General features: G+C 40.3%; 5 protein-coding genes across 7 annotated transcripts; 1 reads left to right on the top strand and 4 right to left on the bottom strand.

Moving 5' to 3' along the window:
- Positions 1-986: 986 nt before the first annotated feature.
- Positions 987-8,511, bottom strand: LOC6582982 (putative uncharacterized protein DDB_G0282129). Of its 2 annotated transcripts, XM_032731709.2 has the most exons (5): positions 7,503-8,511; positions 4,965-5,851; positions 4,678-4,896; positions 3,694-4,602; positions 987-3,636 (listed from the first exon to the last, which is right to left on the bottom strand). In XM_032731709.2, the coding sequence occupies exons 1-5, from the start codon at positions 7,696-7,698 to the stop codon at positions 2,953-2,955; spliced, it is 2,895 nt and encodes a 964-aa protein (XP_032587600.1). In that variant the 5' UTR covers positions 7,699-8,511; the 3' UTR covers positions 987-2,952. The 2 variants fall into 2 exon arrangements, with proteins under 2 accessions (XP_032587600.1, XP_032587599.1); XM_032731708.2 differs by having other exon boundaries at positions 987-4,602.
- Positions 8,512-8,767: 256 nt separating this feature from the next.
- LOC6582981 (kelch-like protein diablo) lies at positions 8,768-12,840 on the top strand. 2 transcript variants are annotated; one of them, XM_015162679.3, is made up of 6 exons: positions 8,768-9,193; positions 9,562-10,386; positions 10,448-11,139; positions 11,211-11,400; positions 11,461-11,648; positions 11,766-12,840. In XM_015162679.3, the coding sequence occupies exons 2-6, from the start codon at positions 9,616-9,618 to the stop codon at positions 11,788-11,790; spliced, it is 1,866 nt and encodes a 621-aa protein (XP_015018165.1). In that variant the 5' UTR covers positions 8,768-9,193; positions 9,562-9,615; the 3' UTR covers positions 11,791-12,840. The 2 variants fall into 2 exon arrangements, with proteins under 2 accessions (XP_015018165.1, XP_015018166.1); XM_015162680.3 differs by lacking the exon at positions 8,768-9,193 and adding an exon at positions 9,335-9,461.
- Positions 12,841-13,785: 945 nt separating this feature from the next.
- Positions 13,786-15,938, bottom strand: LOC6582980 (probable ATP-dependent RNA helicase DDX52). Its single transcript, XM_002008625.4, has 3 exons — positions 15,806-15,938; positions 14,357-15,753; positions 13,786-14,298 (listed from the first exon to the last, which is right to left on the bottom strand). Exons 1-3 carry the CDS (start codon positions 15,866-15,868, stop codon positions 13,971-13,973), a joined length of 1,788 nt encoding a protein of 595 aa, XP_002008661.1. The 5' UTR covers positions 15,869-15,938; the 3' UTR covers positions 13,786-13,970.
- An 82-nt stretch (positions 15,939-16,020) lies between these two features.
- LOC6582979 lies at positions 16,021-17,493 on the bottom strand. Its single transcript, XM_002008624.4, has 2 exons — positions 17,059-17,493; positions 16,021-17,000 (listed from the first exon to the last, which is right to left on the bottom strand). Exons 1-2 carry the CDS (start codon positions 17,404-17,406, stop codon positions 16,101-16,103), a joined length of 1,248 nt encoding a protein of 415 aa, XP_002008660.1. The 5' UTR covers positions 17,407-17,493; the 3' UTR covers positions 16,021-16,100.
- A 32-nt stretch (positions 17,494-17,525) lies between these two features.
- Positions 17,526-19,876, bottom strand: LOC6582978 (arylsulfatase B). Its single transcript, XM_002008623.4, has 5 exons — positions 19,604-19,876; positions 19,363-19,522; positions 18,819-19,307; positions 17,855-18,751; positions 17,526-17,783 (listed from the first exon to the last, which is right to left on the bottom strand). The coding sequence occupies exons 1-5, from the start codon at positions 19,826-19,828 to the stop codon at positions 17,734-17,736; spliced, it is 1,821 nt and encodes a 606-aa protein (XP_002008659.2). The 5' UTR covers positions 19,829-19,876; the 3' UTR covers positions 17,526-17,733.
- Positions 19,877-20,165: the final 289 nt, after the last annotated feature.

The raw sequence follows: 20,165 nt of genomic DNA, 5'->3' as shown, positions 1-20,165 counted from the left end.
CGCATGATGATAGCTTGTGTTTACAAATTCATTTATCTGAAATGCATCTTCAGGCTCTCGTTGCTAAAATGGAAAATAGGTTTTTTTTTTTTTTAATAAAACACAATTTTCTTTCGGTTTGTCGGAAGTACAAAATAAAAATGTAATACAGATTTTATTGCCTGAATTTAGATATATTGCCATTGTTGTTTGCACACAAAAAAAATATAGGGTATTATGGTCTATTTTATACGAGTAATTTGTTGATTCTTAATCGAATGAAATGGGCGTTAAGTTTTCTTTGTTTGGTTCGGTTCAAGATCAATAATAGTCGGCAAATTGCCATTTTTGATATTTACGTTTTGTTGTTGTTTTTGTTGGACGTTTTACAGTTGAAACTGCTCAAATGCATAGCAAAGGTTACTTATTTACCGTTCTTCGTTGAATACTTGGGCGATAACATTTAAAATTGATTTTAGTCTACGGCAAGTAGTGTAGTTGTTTTCTTGTTGTTGTAGAAAATGGCAATTACAATATGATTTTAAGTATTTTTATATTGACTTTATACTACGAGTATTTGTCCACACGAAAATTCTTCGCCCAAGTGTTTTAGGATTGTTTTGCTTAAAAATTAACTTAAATGTTTTTTTCGATTCATGTTCTTTAGGGATTTGTCTGTTCGTCCAGCAGCCTGTGCACTAAAGTTAACTATTTGCTATTTCTATTGATTTGTGAAACATAAACTAGTATATGTAAATGTAGTTGATATACTCGTAGCATTGTTTAAGCATTTGATTTTTCATGTTGCACATTATGGAAAATTAATTATGTTTTTCAGCTTCAACTGAATTTCTTGTTACAATTTTGAATTTGAATTTAATTTAATGTATTTTGTTATGGTTTTGTTTTGCATTTTAAAATTAAATCTCAATTATTACTATTTCACACTGAAAGAAATTTGAATTTAAACATGGTTATTGTTGCTATTGTTTGATATTTGATATTCATTGCAATTTGTTGTTGTTGTTTATTGATTTTCATTTTCTTTTTTGTTTTGTTTGGTTTTTTGTTGTTTGCGCAAAACAAATGCACAGTGAAATTGTTACAAATATTGAAGAAAAAGAAAATTGAAAAATGATTTAGTTAATGACAATTTCGATTGAACATTTGTTAAGCGCCTCGAACAGTTTCGGTTGTTCTTGCTGTTCGAATAAAAGAAAAAATAAGAAATAAAATTGGAAGAAAATTAAAAGAAATTAAAATTTTGTTGTACAATATACAAAATTAATATGGCTTTTCAAAAAGCTTTAAAAGTCAATTGTAAAAAGTTAAAGCGAAATCGTTGAAGGGACAGTTTTCAAGGCCAGTTTGTGAGCAGCATTGCGTAAAACAAATTTAAAGATAATGTTTCAGCTTCAAATGTTTTAAACTAATTTGTTAAATTCGTTAAATTTATCAAGAGTTGTCACAAGGTTTTCAAAATTTGTGTCTTATACAATGTTTTTATTTTTTATTTATGCTTAATTTTTTGTTTTTTGTTGGATATGCCTACCTGATATTGCCCCCAAATCAGTTTTGGGATTTCTATCCCCTTTCTCTCTCTCTCTTTGACTCTGGCTAACTCTTTAATATTAGTTTTAGGTGTATATATTCATATTTATATGTGTATGTGTGTGTGTGTAGGGTTGTGTATCTGTGTCTGTCCGTGTGTTTGTATTGGGGCAATGGACAAGGTTTTTTTTCATCGATTGTAGCATTATTTTGAATATTAAAATTGTTTGCTTATAAAACACTTGTTCGGTTCATCGTTCTCGTATGTATTTTATGCGTATGTACTTGTATGTTATGTAATTGTAGTTGTTGTTGTTGTTGTAGTAGTCGTAGTAGCTAGCCGTTTTGTTAAGATCACAATTGTGCTAAGAAATACTATATCACAATTAAATATTTACACTCAATATTATTATTATATGTACTTATGCTCATGGCATTACATCTTAGGTGGTGGTAATTGGGGCGGGGCAGTAAAAACGACCCAGAAAGTCATGCAAAATGCTTGCATATTAGTTGTTTGCCTCTTTGCCACATAACTTGATGTTGTTCTTGTTCTTAATGTTGATGTTGATGTTGTTGTTGTTGTTGTTAATGTTGTTTTATAAAAGGTTCATTGCACTTGGGTGCAAGGAACGAATTGTACTTAACAAAAGTATAGAAAACAAATAACTTATATAGCAGAACGTTGGGCATTTAAAGCTATGCTTTCATTTCTTTGTTTTCTTTACTTTTTCTCTCTATCCGGCTTTATCGCCGTCTCTCCTCCTTTACCTAACTCTTTTTTCACTTTACTCTTAAAAAAATACACGCAAACGGCTTAGGCTGGAGCTCTAATTAGAAGAATGTTTGCTTTACTTTGTTTGCTCACTTTATAGCTTACAGGAAATTAAAACCAATCTAATAAAACATAATTACTTGTCGTATAATATCGTATTATACCTAAAAAGTGTTTACTGCGTTCGAATTGCACAACTCTTCATTGCTATGCATTGCTTTTATATAATAATTATATAAAAATTTTGCCTGACAATTTTTACAAAATGACGTGCGCTGGAGCGGAAGACTCACGTTTTACATTTTTCTTTGTTTTTCCTTCACTTTTTTTTTTTTTTTGTATGAAAATGTGTTTACGTTAATACAAAACTTTTTACATTCCTTGCTTGCTCGCTATATACAAATGAATGTCGAAAAGATTGTTGTTCTTTATGTTTGTTGTTGAAAAATGCATCTATCGAAAAGTCCATAAGACTTTTAATGAGAGATCCATGGGAAACACCTAAAACTTAATATGTGTAACGATTATTGTTTCTTTTTCTTGTGTGTGTGTGTGTGTGTGTGTTAATGCTGCCTACAAACTGACCTTGTGACTTAGAAATGCAAGAAGTATGAGAATTTAGAAGGAAAGAAGTCATTCAAATGGACTTAGCAAAATACATTTGCTATGAAATTTTTGGTGAATGAGAAATTCGTCCACGAATTAAAATTGGGCGTAAAATTCAAAGGCCCTGGTTGTTGTTGTTGTTGTTGCTGCTGCTGTTGTTGATGCTGCTGCTGCTGTTGTTGCTGCTGCTGCGCCTGTTGCGATTGCGGACGCTGCAAAATTCGCAAATTGGTGCCAGATGCCATGCGCTGCAGCTTGTGCAAAGTCTGTGCATCCGGAGTTGTGCTGCTGTTGTTGCCAGTTGCTCCAGCAACTGTTGTTATTGGCGAATTCAATGAAACCGAAGCGGGACGTGGACGTAGCAGCGGCTGTTGTTGTTGCTGCTGCTGTTGCTCCGGTTTGGCTGTCTTTTGCGCTGCAGCTGCTGCTGTTAGCATGGCAATTAAATCCATGCCAGTTGTGGGTGTTGATTGTTGTTGTTGCTGCTGCTGATGTTGCTGCTGCTGCTGCTGTTGTTGTGGCTGCTGTTGTTGTTGTTGATTGTTGTTTCTGGTCAAAATGCTTTTGACAACAAACTGCTGCTGCTGCTGCTGATTGTTTTGTTTATCACTTTGCGATTTGGTGCGCGAACGTTGCTGTTGCTGCTGCTGCTGCTGCTTTTGTGCCTTGGCCGCTTTCTGTTGTTGCTGCTTTTCCTTGCGTATCAAATCAAAGGAGCTGACAATCTGCAATTGCTTCTGTTTAGCCTTGAGTGCACCATCTGCAATCTCAGCATTGCTTACCTTCTCATTGCTTGCCGGCTGTTGGGCATCATTCTGGCTTTGGCTATGGAACAGTTGCCGTTTGCTGGTTGCTGTTGCAGCTGTAGCTGTTGTTGGTGTTGTCGCTGCTACTGCAGCAGTTGGTGTTGCTCCAGCATTTGCTGTCACTGGCGTTGTTGTTGCTGTTGTTGGTGTATTGCTGCCTGCAGCCACATTCAGTTGTTTGTTATTATTATTATTATTCATGTTGATATTGTTATTGTTGTTGATGTTGTTGATATTATTGTTGTTGTTATTGATGTTGTTGATGTTGCTGTTGCCGTTAACATTACAATTGCTATTGCGCTTGATATTACTATGGTAAATGTTACTGTTGGCAGTGAGACCGACACTTCCACCTCCTCCTGCGCCCGCCTTGCCATTGAGATTATTTAGCTTAACACCATCCAAATCGCCCATCGATTTGTGCCGCTGACGTTTCGAGGCACTGCGCTGCTGCTGATCCTTTTTATCATTGTTGCCATTCGCCAGCATTGTTGGCGACGTAGATGTGCCACCGTTACCGTTTAGGATGACCTTGGGACTCTGCTGTCCCGAGCATTTGCGACGACGAGTTGATGGCTCAATGCCGGCGCGACGTTCGTTCACCCACTTCTTCAATCGCTTCACAAACGGCATGATCATAAAGAAGGAATTGGAGTTCTTACCCAGTTTGGCTTTCGATATGGCATCGTTCTTATTGACCGGCAATGCATCAATGCGAAACCAATCACAACACTTAATCTCATTACGCGTGCGCGGCGCAAATTTCGTATCTAACGGTATATTGCGCACTATATACAATCGTGTAAATTGATAGTTAATAAAAGCCTCAATATAATCATCAGCATCTATGATGTTCGTTATGTCAAAGCCCGTCTCCTCATATACCTAAGGCAACACAGAGGGAATGTTATTTTTAATGATCATATAAAATATATATATAATTTGTATATTTTTACTCACCTCCCTGGTGGCACAGTGTTCGGGATTCTCGTGCTCATTGATTTTGCCCTTGGGAAAGCCCCAAGAGTTTCGAGCGAAATATGATTGCACCAACAGGCAATGATTGTAGTCCTCCGATACCAGAATGGCGCCATATGTGGGCACAGATAATTTATACGTTTTCCACTCCTCCAATATCTGATTCACAGTGTCAAAATGCTTGTTCAGAAAGGGAATGTGCTGCAAAAAAAAAGCAAAATATTAATATATATATATTGGTATTGCACTCGTTATGCTCCCCCTCTCACCTGAAAGAGTTGCATGGCAAACTGCTTGATGCCCACCGCGGGCAGCTTTCGCCTTTGCTGCATCTGCTGTTGCTCCGATTCTTCGGGCGCACAGAAGAAGTCCAAGTAGAACCAATGCGCCAGCTCAATTTGAAAGCAAATGCGTATTAAATTGTTGAGCTCCATGTCCGGTACATTGATGATGAATCGACTAGCCAGATCGTCGAGTATATCGGACGGAATTTTCGATTTCTCTGGCAATTTAATGCTGGACGACTTTATTGCTGTTGCTGTTGCTGTTGCTACCGGTTCATTGCCTGTTGCTGTTGTTGCCATTGGATCCTCTGAGGAGGAACAGGAGCTGCCATAGCTATTGGCCGTTGAGGAGTTGGTTGATGTGCTTGAGTTAGTCGATGATATGGATGAATTGAGTCGTTGATTTTGTGCGCTATGCCCATGATGTTGATGGTGTTGCTGCTGCTGTTGTTGTTGTTGTTGTTGATATTGCTGCTGTTGCTTCTGCTGTGACGACTTCCTTTCGATCGCAATGGGCGCACTGATGCCCGCCGCAGGCGTGATAGCAACACTTGCAGCTGCGGCTGTTGTCTCAAATACGGCGCCCGATTTGAGCAGTTGTGTCAAAATGTCAGTCTCAGCTTCGTTATCAGAGTGTCGTCGTTGTTGTTGTTGTTGTTGCTGCTGTTGCTGTTGCTGTTTAATTGCTGCCGTCGCCTTTGCGGCTACTTGGGACACTTGCTGATAGGGCGATCCAAAAGTGTTGCCAGAAACATTGATATTGCTATTGCTATTGTTGTGGTTGATGTTGATGTTGTGGTTGTTGTTATTAATATTGTTGATATTTAGCACCTTTTGGAGCGTCAGCGATGCAATCAACGCCAAGTTATTGACTTTAATCAAAGCATAAAATACACAGTTATTATAATTAAAATATTTCAATATATAGGGCTTATAGAATATCTTGCACAGCTATAATTTATCAAGAATTTAATAAACAATCATTGCTCATGTTGTTTGTAAATAAATATTAAATTCACTATTTGAGTGACAAAAGTCACAAGGCAATGCACACAAGGTAAATATTTAAATAAATTAATTCAATTTGGCGCAATAAAACGACATTGAAACTAATTTCCACATATATGAGAAAAAGTATGCCATGAAATAATTCTATTACGAATATATAGATTATAAAGAAATTATAGACCGTTTTACTAGAGATATTTTACTTCATTTCAATGAAATGTCAAGTAATATAATAATATAATACCATTGTTTTTCATTAACTGATTCCCTCTTTGTTTGACAGTGTAAAACTAATAAACGAAAACGATTAACGGGAAAATGTTTTTGATATATGAAACTTGGCATATCTAGTTACCGGAAATAATACTTAGATATGATAAAGACTGACTGCGAAAAAAAAAAAAAAAAAAAAAAAAAAAAATAATAATGGAGAAATATATATAAGTGTATCGATTGCAGAGTAAGTAGACTTTAAACAGATTTACATTATGTGTAAATACATATATACTAAGTTATACAAAATGAATCTGTTCATGCCAGACAGCGTTTACTGTACACTGTGAAATTTTATTGTATTTGAAAACAAACTGTCAAAGCTTATAAAATTAACAACACAAATTAGTCACTGATTAAGTGAATCCCTTCGATTATCTTAGTTCATTAGTTTAGCCCAAAATGTTGTAGTCGACCTTCAACTGCTTCTTAGCTGCCTTGTTTTCTGCTCTAAAGAGATTTGAATTATATTCAAGCAGAGATCACCTTGAAAATAATGCTGAATAAACATTACTACTGTGTGATGGTATGTGTGTGTTTGTATGATATCTGTGTGTGTGTGTAGATAATGATCACAGCTGGGCCAATGATCTACAAATTGCGCAACAACAATTACAAACACTATTTGTTAGTAATCTTATGGCCTCTACGAGCGCATACTAATTGGGAATGGGCGCAGTTCAGCGACCTGCCTTCGAGTGTGTTGCAAGCGACTGCGCTGCAACTGCACGCGTGGAAAACTACTGAGACTAGCAGATACAAACACCAACGTACAGTGTTGCCTGTTTGGTATGAAAATACTTTCTTTGGAGACACTAAATGCACTAAATTTTACGCAATTTTGAAATATTTAATATTCAATAAATATTCATAAATTTTTTTTAAAGAAAACTAATATTTAATAGAGAAAATTTGTTAAATGTCAAAATAGTATTTTTTAAGTATATACAAGTTTATGACAATTTTTTTATTATTGCATTTTTATTTTCCCATTTTCGATCCATCAAATTGTTTAACTGTCCGATTGAGTAAACAGGCGAGCTTTCCGATTATGAAATCTATACTATACACTTCCAAGTCCAATGTATAGATAGAGATAAGGCTATCGCTCTGTTTCTCTCTCTCTCTCTCGCTCAGTATTTTTTCAAGTGCTGCTATCGTAAAACTAATGTAATATTTATTTTTATTTTACTTTGACATTAATATTTAATTACGTATATTTTTGTATGGCCTAATCATTACCGTTATCATTTTGATGGACTCTGCTATCGGTGTTTATTAGTGTGTTGCCTACTGCTGTCGTTGCCGTTGTTGTTGCCAAAACTGCGGCGGCAGCAGCGGAGCGCCTCTGTCGCTGTTTGTGCTGCGACGTCGACGTTGTTGCAGTGGCAGCAGCGGCTGTTGCGACGACGGTATTATATATTGGGGCAATTTCCATAATATTTTGTATATATTTGTTTTTAATACACTTTGTTTATATTTTTATTTTTAATATATTTGGTTTGTTATATTTTTATTTATTTTTCAATTACAATAAGGTTTAATTTGTTGATTTTCTTTTTTCTTTTTTTCACGCTAATATTATATTCAGTCTTCGTCGTTCTTTTGTCGATTTTTGTCACGTATCTTTACAATATCGTGGATCGCGTTTTTTCTGATTCTGTTGTTGTTGTTGCTGTGAATATGGCTGCCAGTCGTCGAAAATCGTGGTTAGCTGCTGCTGTGGCTGCTTCTGTCGCACAAATTTCAATTTCCAATGCAATTGTTGTACTTGATGGTTTTTATAGCATGCATTTCTTGCTTTTGATGTTGGGATGATGTTGCAATCAACATAATCTTCAATTGTTTTTCTCTTGATTTTGTTTGTGTTGTAAGCCATCCACAATTAATTGTGTCGCTAAACAGAAACAAAAAGTCTCCGTTACTCTCCACTCGACATACGTACGCACGCACACAACCAAACTTGTTTTTCTTCACGTACTTTCTAAAAAAAAATGAGGCTGCCTGTATGTATGTGTGGTTTTTGCGTCACTCTTTTTTTGCAGCTTCAATTTGCCTTAGTCGCTGTTATTTATATTCATGCGTAGTTTATATTTATTTCCTTATACGTTGCACTTAAATTTATCAATTATTTTGCACTATTAAATAGCTTTTTAATTTTTGGAAAAATGCTTCCTCGTCGCACATACACATATGAAAGTCGCAGACGTAAGACCACCTTTTGGCATCAGGAAAATACTCAACGAAGTGTACTACGCGTTGCTTTTAATAGGCATCTATGTCATAGTTCCATCTGCATTGCGGTCACACTATTCAAAACAGGGTTGAAAATCGATCAATACTAGTTCCTTTGATATTGTATTGATAGTAGTGCAAAATTTTCTGAAATAATTAATAAAAATAAAGGATAACATCAGTTTTAGTCCAACTGAAATTATAACATTTAAATTGATAAGCTTTTATCGCAATGCTTTTATCGAGAGGGTGAAATGTACTGTCTTTAACCTTATCGATAACTCGTAGCTCTCAAACGGCCTGCCTCTATCTGTCTCAGCGAGAAGCTTCTGATGAAAATATTGTGAAAAATTGTGTTTATTGTGCTAAAATTCAAGCAATTGTATTATTAAATAATGCAATTTGTGTTTATATTATGCCCACCACTGGCGGTTATTTGTAACTGACGTGCACAGTTTAGCTAAACGTTACAAAATTTGTGTTTTTTGATTGTTCGATTTTTCACACATAAAAAAAAAGCCCGTGGTAGTGTAAAATCTGGTTATTTGCGAGAGCAAACACAATTTGAAAACGTGAAAATCTAATTATAAGCACAGATGTCATATTAAGTAAGCAGCAAAATTGCATTTTCGAACATTTCCGCTTGCACCTGGTTTCCGTGGACGTGCTTTGGATCCGTGGATAACAGAGACGCAAAGGTATTGAGTCTACAACGAGCACACGTAGGGATGAGCGCGTGATTGTCTCACTCCCCAAAAAATAAAATAAAATAAAGCATGCCTGTATATAATTTAAGTTTGAAATAGACAAGTATTAACAATTTTAATAGTACACAAAATTAGTTTGTTCAAGTAACAAATGACATTCACATTTTACACAATATTTCACACTTTTAAAGACTTGGGGCGTGAAACTTATATACGGACGGCCTGTCACGCACTCATCTCTTAGTCTTGCGCTTCAAAGGTCGGGCGATTGGCGATGTTAAAGGCAAAGACGTATTCTTTCTCTTCCACTGATTTTAATTGTTTTTTTTTTTTTTTTTTTTTTTTTTTCTTTAATATAGATAGACGCCGTGTGGGGTTGGGCTTCCGCCCCGCTGCGCTTAGCGGCGAACAGAATGGGCGACCCTCTACTGCCTGGCTCTACGGGCCTTGGCAGCGGCGGTACAGCCGCTGCCACCGGAGGCACAGGCACAACGGGCACGGGCCTGGGCAGCGGCGGCACCAGTGGCACCGAGCGCCCACCCTCGCCGGCCCGTCTCACTCACACATCGGAGAAGCATCCGAAAGTGACGCTCACCGAGCTCAACATGCTGCGCCGCCATAGGGAGCTCTGCGATGTGGTGCTGAATGTAGGCGGACGCAAGATTTTCGCTCATCGCGTCATACTGAGCGCCTGCAGCTCCTATTTCTGTGCCATGTTCACCGGCGAGCTGGAGGAGTCGCGCCAAACCGAGGTCACCATACGCGACATCGATGAGAACGCCATGGAGCTATTGATTGATTTCTGTTACACCGCTCACATCATTGTCGAGGAGTCCAACGTACAGACGCTGCTGCCGGCCGCCTGCCTGCTACAGCTCGTAGAGATTCAGGATATTTGCTGCGAGTTTCTCAAGCGCCAACTCGATCCGACCAACTGCCTGGGCATACGCGCATTCGCCGACACGCACTCCTGCCGCGAACTACTGCGCATTGCCGACAAGTTCACTCAACACAACTTCCAAGAGGTCATGGAGAGCGAGGAGTTCTTGCTATTGCCCGTTGGCCAGTTGGTCGATATTATCTGCAGCGACGAGCTCAATGTGCGCAGCGAGGAGCAAGTTTTCAATGCAGTCATGTCCTGGCTTAAGTACAATGTCGCTGAGAGGCGACAGCATTTGGCACAGGTGAGTGGGATAATAAAAATTGAAATTAAATTTTTTCTAATCATGTAATTTATATTCATAGGTGCTTCAGCATGTGCGCTTGCCGCTGCTCTCGCCCAAGTTCCTGGTGGGCACTGTGGGCTCGGACCTCTTGGTACGCTCGGACGAGGCATGCCGCGATCTGGTCGATGAGGCCAAAAATTACCTGCTCCTGCCGCAGGAACGTCCATTGATGCAGGGTCCACGCACCCGTCCACGGAAACCCACACGACGTGGCGAAGTCTTGTTCGCTGTTGGCGGTTGGTGTTCCGGCGATGCCATCGCCTCAGTCGAACGTTTCGATCCACAGACCAACGATTGGAAAATGGTTGCACCCATGAGCAAACGACGCTGTGGCGTCGGTGTTGCCGTTCTCAATGACCTACTCTATGCTGTTGGCGGGCACGATGGCCAGAGTTACTTGAATAGCATAGAGCGCTATGATCCACAGACCAATCAATGGTCCTGCGATGTGGCGCCCACCACATCGTGTCGCACTAGCGTCGGCGTAGCGGTGCTGGATGGCTTTCTGTATGCTGTGGGCGGTCAGGATGGCGTCCAATGCTTAAATCATGTCGAACGCTATGATCCCAAGGAGAACAAATGGTCCAAGGTGGCACCAATGACCACACGCCGTCTGGGTGTTGCTGTTGCCGTCCTGAGCGGTCATCTCTATGCCATAGGTGGCTCTGATGGCCAGTGCCCGCTCAATACTGTAGAACGATATGACCCGAGGTAATTGTGTTCTCCAAGCCAATTTAATAATATCTCATATGATATTTGTATATCTAATTCACGTATAACAGACAAAACAAATGGGTTGCTGTGAATCCCATGTCGACTCGCCGTAAACACCTTGGCTGCGCCGTATTCAATAATTATATTTATGCTGTCGGCGGTCGCGATGATTGCATGGAGCTGTCCTCTGCGGAGCGCTACAATCCGCTAACCAACACCTGGAGTCCAATTGTGGCCATGACCTCACGACGCAGCGGCGTAATTTATAATTTATTATAAACTATTTACAATTTTTACTAATTTTTTCCTTTTATTCAGGTCGGCCTAGCCGTTGTTAATGGACAATTGTATGCTGTGGGCGGCTTTGATGGCTCCGCCTATTTGAAGACCATTGAGGTCTACGATCCAGAGACGAATCAATGGCGCCTTTGCGGCTGCATGAACTATCGCCGTTTGGGCGGCGGCGTTGGCGTTATGCGCGCACCTCAGACTGAGAATTATATGTGGTGCGCAAAATAGTTTTATCTAGAGTATTAACTATAAAGTAATTTCATTCTTATCTGCATAACGTTATTTTGCTCCTTTTTTTACACTTTATGCAAACCCAAAATGAACAAACGTAGGATAAGGAAGGATTCGGTCGTCTGATGGGAGCAGAAGCCGACGTCAGCGTTGCCATCACAAACGTTGCCGCCGCCGCATTTCTACTGAAGGAGCATCAACAAAGAATACACAAACAGATCCACAGCAAACTGCAACAAATCGAAGCCAAATTTTTTTCAGCGTTATGATGTCGATGAACATTAAGGACGTAATTGTATAATTGATTGTTAATTGTTTCCACATTTGGTAGCGCGTTAAATGAAAAATGTTTATTGTATCGCGAGTTTTTAACAAATATTCAAAGTGTTAAATCTAAGCTAATGAACACCTACATCTATACATATATTACATGAATGGAATATTTGGCAACAAATCCTGCATGTTCTATGTAAAAAAAAAAAAAAAAACACGGTTAAAATTTCCAGGAAATTTTCTAACATGCCTTCTCCCTAAAACAAATAATCTACAAGTTCTCGAAAACGAAAAAAAAAAACTCACACGCACCCTCACAAAAACAAAGCATTAAAAATCAAATATAATATAGAATTCGATTATAAATTAATTATGCATATTGTAAAATGCTATGATAAACAAACCAAGAAATATGTATTCGAAAATAAATACAATAATATTGCATGTAGGGCTTATAAAAAAAAAGAGAAATTTAAATCATACTTGCATTAAGAATGAGTAATAACAAAAATAAATAATTTAAGTAAATAAGCCCCAAAAAGGACAGCTTCCTATCAAGCTTAAAAGGATTGAAATTACAATGAAATTTAGATCTTACCTAGTGCATAACTAATTTCAATAGACACAATTAACGACTAACCTGCATACATATATATATACATCTAATAAATAGGTTTAAACTATTCTCGAAAACACAATTTGTTAAGTGTTGTGACAGCTGCACAGCTCACAATATGTTGCTAAGGAACCAACTCGAAATAACAAAACAAAAAAAAAATCGAAAAAAAAAAATGACAGCTCTGATTATGATAGTAGGTTTTCATCTATATAATTTATTTAATAATCCTTGTTTCGTTATTGACTTATTAAACTCACACACACATACATTTATATATACATTTACATCATTCATATTTATTTATTCTTAATTTTTTAAAGAATTTTCGTCTCATTATGCGAGTAAATATTGCATAAGATATTATTATTTGAAACGTTGTTAATTTGGAAAACAAATTTGAAGTTTGCTTCCAAACTAGATTAAGAATAGCATTTAACAAAATTAATTTATATATATTAAGATATTGACACACTAAAAATGGCAAATCAAATCAACAGAAAACGTAAATAATTGCACAGTAAAAAAAAAACACACACCCACAACAAAATAAAAGGTATCACATATAAGATAATATATGAATTAAAAAGTAAATATATCAGTACCGCATTAAATATATATTGCATTTTATGTATTGATAAAGGGGTCAGCCTGTTAAACAGTTAAATTATTTTGAAATTTCGAATGCTCAGTACAAACAGAATATCGATAATGCAGTACTTATCGTTTCGATAAGTGATAATGACAAATTAGGTCACCCTAAGCTCATGATTGAGTGCGTCCTTTAACAGTGTCCCAAACTGTTGATGTTATAAAAACGAAAGTTACTTAAAAGGATTTACATAATGTGGATGTACAAACTGCTTTTAAATTTAAAAACTGAACAAGATAAAATAATTTCTCTACAGGTGCAGCAACGGGAAATTGGAATTAATTTAAATTTGTTTTAGGACCTGTCAAAATAATGTGAATGACATCAAGATGGAGGAATATAAGTTTATGAAGTTAATGACCATGAGAATCATGGAAAACATATGCAAGTAGACCCCAGGAAACAAAATTGGAAAAACTAGCCGCGCAATCCTAAACGTGTTAAGATTTCACAATCTAAAACCAGTCAGAAATTACTGACCAACGCAGAGGCGATGATTGGCAATATTTAAAAGACATTTGCAATCAAATGACCCACAAGCATACCCACAAAGCTTTTAATAAAAAATCCAATAGACAGGTTCATAAATCCATAAAACTGCGTAAAATTCACACAATCTTAAGCGGGCACAATTATAGAGATGAAGAAGGCATCCGACATCTAAAATGTTGGAGAAAATATATTGTTTGCTACATATATGTACATATTTAATGTAATAATAATAGTTAACTAATTAAAAATTAATATTTCATTGAAATTAGTAAATCATTTGGACGCATTATTCGACTTTTTCGCTTTGCCTTTAGCCAAGGGCGCTTTTCCCTTCAATTGCTCTTTCATCTTTCCCAATTTTTTGGCTTTATTTATCGAATTCTTATCCGTGTTGCCTTTTCGCTTGAGAACTTTTTCGGCTTTATCAATTTTCTGAAGCTTGACAGAGTTTTTAGGCGTTTCAGGGCGTATTTTGGTTGTTATATCCTCGCGATCCAGCGGCTTCTTAGAACGCATTTTCGCCTCCGACTTGCTAACCTTTTTCATTTGCAACATGTACTCCGGCACTTCGCCGCCCGAGTTCTTGATGATCTGGGCAATGCTGTAAAATCGAACACAATTAATCAATGTAATGGAGTTTGAAGTTAATTTTCAATTACCTTCTCAAGTTGGCCGTGTCGTCTTGCGTGAAGAAGGTAACGGCACGTCCGGGACGACCTGCACGACCTGTTCGTCCGATGCGATGAATATAGGAAATCTTGCTGGGCGGAAAGTCATAGTTGATGACCAGATTGACGCCCTTGAAATCGATGCCACGCCCCATCAGCTCCGTGCAGATGAGCACCCAGATGTGACCCTCGCGAAAGGCGCGCACACAATTGTCGCGCTGGTGCTGCGTTCGCTCCGCGTGTATGACATCCACATTGATGCCGTCGTAGAGCAGCTCCTCGAACAGCTGCTTGGCACGCTCCTTGCTCTGCACAAAGACCAGCACGGGCGGCTGCAATCCCTGGCGCACCATCTCGCGCACAGCTAACAGTTTACCGCTCTCGGAGCCGACGAAGAGCAGCTCCTGCTTCACCGTATCCGTGGCACTGTTCTGGACGCCGATTGTGACGCGCACCAGATTCTTAAGATGCCGCAACGCCCACTTGGCCACAGGCACCGTGTAGGTGGCACTGAAGAAGGCAACGCGCTTCTGTGGATTCGTGCAAGCGGCATAGATGTCATCCAGCTGCTCCTTAAAGTTGTTCTGGCCTTCCTCCATAAGACGATCCGCCTCGTCCAGTACAAGCCACTCAATCGATTTAAAGTCCAGCAGCGGTGGCTGCTGCTGCAGCAGGAAACGCACACGATTCGGTGTCGAAATCAGTATGTCATACTTCTGCTTGCATTCGGGTCCATATTGCTGCTTCGCCTCGCTCACCTTGCTGATAAAGTGTGTACGTAGACCTGTTCCTTTGGTCAACTCCCCGCACTCCCTGTAAATTTGCTGCGCCAGCTCTCGTGTTGGCGCCAGCACCAGTGCGCGTAAACCAGTTGTCTTATGGCAACGTAGGCCGTTTATGATGGGCGTGAGGAAGGCCAACGTTTTACCTGACCCGGTTGGAGCGCAGGCCATCAGCGCTCTATCTTTCAGCAGCACTGGCAGTGCCTGCATTTGTATAGGCGTGGGCTGTGCGAATCCATAGGATGAGAGATTTTCCAGCAAACGTGGCAGTAATTTGTACTCTGAAGTGCGCAGGTCATCAAATAACTTAATAGGTGCTGGCACATCCTTGCCCAGCACTGTTATTAAGTTTTGCTTGCGTAGAGCATTAATTTCTTCGACACGTTGCAGTTGCTCCGCCTGCTCCTTTGATAATTGTTTTTTGGCCTTTTTACGCTTGGGAGCGTTTTCGGCTGTACTTGTCCCAGTCTCAGCAAGCAAACGAAAGTCATCAGCTGCAGAGCAATCCTCTCCAGAGTCTGAATCTTCAGCTGGTTTAATAACAGGTTTTTGCTGAGGAGGTGTTTCCTTCGCAGCACTTACGCCGATTGGCTTGGATGGCGGAGCCTGTCAAGCATTGTATTTAGAAATAGTTATAACTCAATCAATTAATACATACCGTACGCTTTTTGGTAAATCGTACACCAGCTGTTAATTGTTTAAATATATCATACGTATCCATTATTTATTTAAATTAAACCAAATTTAGCGCACGTGCATTTGTTTTGTTTTTATTACAATGCTGCCAGATGCTCTGCATGCGGCAAGCAAGCTATCGAAACTAAGAACGAAGCTATCGATAGATTTAATATGAACGATAGCACGGTAACATAATTCGTATTAAATGTCGTTTATTTAATTTAAAGACATGTTATCTTGTATGAATGATTCTTTATTTCGATTTCATTCATTGTTTAATCACCCTCCTCAGTGTTAACCACCGTATCAAGCAGTTCCATACGCCGTCGTAATCCTTTTGTATCCTTCTCGCCGCCTCCACGTCCTGGTAGATCTCCACCCCAATTAAATTTCCTCTCCCCACTTCCTTCTGTATCCAAATAATCATCTCCAAAGTCCACGCACAAGTTATGCATGGCACAAATGCTTTCCACAATTAGCCGCACCTCGTTCAAATCTCGCGCCTCCAATGCATACAAAGTGTGAAAGCGGCGAGCTAGGGAGTCCATCACATTGTTAGACAATTGATAGGCGGGCTCCAACAGCGCGTTGAAGACGGAATCCTTACGGAAACATTCAGCCTCAATGGGACGAATTAGATAGGATTTGAGGGGAAAGCATGTGCTGCCAATTAGATAACTGTTCGCCGGCATTGTGCGTGGATTTAAAGCCAATGTTTGTCCGATTGGCGACTCCTCAAACGTATACTCCTGCTCCAGCTCCACATAGCAATCGATGATCTTCTGTTCGCCATTGCAAATCAATTGCAAAACGACAGCTACGTCGGCATGCTCCGATTCCAAGAAAATTTCCAGGCGCTTTAAGGATATGATGCCAAATAGCTCCTGAAAGCAACTCAATTGTGGCAAGTTTTGAAAGCCCTGCAGCGTGCTCTGCTGTGCTTCCAGAGAATTTGGCCACTTGATGAAGCTCTCGTAGTTATCGGAAATGATGTGCCAGAAGCTGCGCACCACCTGCTGGCACAGCGACCAGGGAAACTGAAATTTGCGCGCAATCTCCTCAAAGTGTTCATCCGTGGTCAGTTTCCATAGGGCCAGAGAGAGGGTCGTCTGTGGCGCCGGCGAGCCTGGCAGGGCATTTCGCTGTAGAATCTCCTCCAGAGCCTGCTGGATTTTCTGCAAGACATGATTTGTGTAAACCTTGCATTTTCTATACCGTTTCAATTATACTCACCAGAAACGTTAGCTTGCGCATATGTAGGAAGGATTCGAACTGGGCATCCACATAGCGGTGCAGCAAATTAAGCTCTGCATATTTCCACTCACATTTGGGGACTTTGCTTGCTGGTTGCGTGGTTGCGGCTGCTGTCTCTGGAAGGTGTGTCCGCTTCAGCTTTCCCTTTACCTGCCCGGCGGCACGTTTTTGTTGCATCAACGCAAAGATTTCCGCTTCGTCATCCTCACTGGCATCGAGCAACGGAAGAGTGCTGGAAAAGAAGCCTGCCTGCTTTGGCTGCTCATCGATGAGCAAATCCTTAGCAATAATCGTGGCTATATTTGCCAAAACCGCTCGTTCTTCCATGCCGTCAGCAAAACTTTTGTGTCGGCTTAAGATTTGAGTATGAGTTTTCGTTTCCACCCTTAACAATGTTTGACAAGTTCAACAGCTGACAGAATTCAACTGAAAACTGTTATTTCAAATTCAATGCATTTTTTATGTTTATGTAAAGGCATTCAAAAACATTTAATATACACATAATAACAATAACTGCTTAAGAATACACAATAAAACGTAAATTAAATAGAAATTCAATATCAACTTTTCAAAAAATCTACAGCGTTGCCAGACTCTCACTGTTGCAACATATTCGATAATCAAACGAGCAGAAATCGGTATCGGCATTAACCGTTAAATTTGGGCGCTGCAAGGAATACCATGCATATCGCACTCCAACGGCACTGAAAATAAAATAAGCAGTTAAAAGTAATTTTCAAATGAGCTATATTTTGTTTATTGAATTGCTACTTACCTGAACCGGGTTTCTTGATTTCAAACAGATCCCATGTACACTCATGCAAGGTAGGATTTGCATAGGCGACGCCCGGGAGATTTTGTATTGGAACAGCTCCCGCACGCAGCTGCTTGATACGTTGGCGCATCGTCGCCAGTATTTCCGCATGTTGCTCTGAATAAGCAAGATTGTTGCGTTCACACGGGTCGACGCTCATGTCGTACAGACATTCCTCCAACAGGGCATTGCAACCGCGCTGCATATCGCCGCAATCGACCTTAGCGTCTATCATAATGTTTTTCATGCGATGCTGCGTAAGGCGCTGCTGGTCAAAGCGGGCAAGCGCTCTCGAGGCAAGCGAGTTGCGCACCTCCACCACATAACGATTGGCGCGAGGATCAAGGTCATCGAGTTCGCGCTGCACCAGCTGCTGATCGTACTGCCCCGCCAAGGTTGTTCCGTTCACATACTTCCAATGACCCAACAACAGCGAGCTCACGTTCCACACATCGTCGAGACTGTGCAAAATTTCGCGTGGCACATGTGGTGCTTCCTTTGGGCCCGACAACTGTGGCCACAAATCAATGCCATCCAGCTGCAGCGAGTCGGGCAGCTCTATGCCTGCAGCATGCGCCAATGTGGGCAGGAAATCTCCAACATAAATCGGCTGGGTAAATACGCTGCTGCGCGCCTTGAGCAAGGGACTCCAGATAGCGCCGGCCACCCGCAAGCCACCCTCCCAGGGTGAATTCTTCTGTCCCTTGAGCGGCCAATTGGAGCCCGTATTGGCGAACATGCCCACCGAAGGCGCGCCATTGTCTGAGTAGAAGATCACAATGCTGTTCTCCAGCTGCTCGGCACGCGCCAATGCGCCTATCACACGGCCCACGCTCTTATCCAGCTTCGAAACCATAGCTATTTAAAGATAATTTATAATCAATATTAATTAATTATTACATTATTAATTACATTCTTAGCTTACCTGCATATTTCCTGTGATTCGGATCCTTGATGTGGGTGAACTTTTGAAGCTCCTCCTCTGGCACCTGCAATGGATCATTGTCGTTGCCCGTATGCACAGCCAGGTGATTGATCATGAGGAATAGTGGCTGCTGCTTAGCAGCAGTCTCTTGTATCACACGCTCCGCCTCATTGGTCAACAAATCCGTCATATAAACGCCGCGATCTGCACACTCCACCTCCATGTTTCGTCTAAAATCATAGCCCATTATGTACGTCTTGTCCGGCATCTGCGAGCGGCGCTGATAGTAATCAATGTATGCACCCCAATAGCCATAATGATAATCGAAGCCCCGGTGGGTGGGCGTGAACTCCGGCCTGGCGTAACCCAAATGCCACTTGCCCACCAGATTCGTTGAGTAGCCCGCCGCCCGAAAGATCTCTGGCATCAACGTGGTATTCAACTTTAAGGACCAGGGCTCCTGATTGCTAATCACAAAATGCTGCGTGCCTGAGAGTTAAGTATAAGATTAAGAGATCAACTAATACGCATTTACAAATCTCACCTGTGTGTATTGGGTATTTTCCACTTAGCAGTGCGCCGCGAGATGGAGTGCACATGGCCGGCGCATAGAGGCGATCCAGTAGACGTCCATGGAAGGCCAATGCATCAATATTCGGCGTTAGAAACTCACGTCCGCCGCGTATGCTCAGATCGTCGAAGCCCTACAATTCGCAGTTGATGAATGTTAATTATCTAAATGCCGTCGACCGACTCCGATCTATAGATTTTCTCATCTCAATTACCATATCGTCGGCCATTATGATGATTATGTTAGGCAATTTACTGCCAGTTCTTGTTGTGTTTGTCTCGCGGTCGTACGCTTTAACCCATCCGAGATTGAGCAATAGTAAAAGTGCTGATAAGATGACGACGCGCATTTTGATGAATGAATGATAATATGAAAAATATTTAAATGCCGCTCCAAAAACCGTTCGATGCGGCTGCTCAAAAACGACTGATACAAGCATTATCTACACAGCAGTTGCTGCTGGTGCTGCTGCTGCTGCTAATGCTGGAACTGCTGGAACGCTACTGCTGCAGCAGCAGAGACACTGATCAAACACCGCTCAGAGACAACTTAACAATTAGCAGTCGGCTGTATATCTCACGGCGTTTTTGTCATTTTAATGTCAAGTGGCAGTTAAGCAACGGCGGCTGTCGAACCTAACAAACCTGAAATTTTTATTGAAATTGATAAATAAAAAATGCTGTATCAATTAGAGCAGCTCGACGGCATTAGAATGCAAAATGTGTGGCGAACTTTTGGGGCTATAAGTTAAAGAATACGGAAAGCAAACATTGGCT

This window comes from Drosophila mojavensis, unplaced genomic scaffold (genome assembly GCF_018153725.1).
Source record: "Drosophila mojavensis isolate 15081-1352.22 unplaced genomic scaffold, ASM1815372v1 contig_74, whole genome shotgun sequence".
Taxonomy (NCBI): Eukaryota; Metazoa; Arthropoda; class Insecta; order Diptera; family Drosophilidae; genus Drosophila; species Drosophila mojavensis.
This window is presented reverse-complemented; position numbering and strand designations above follow the sequence as displayed.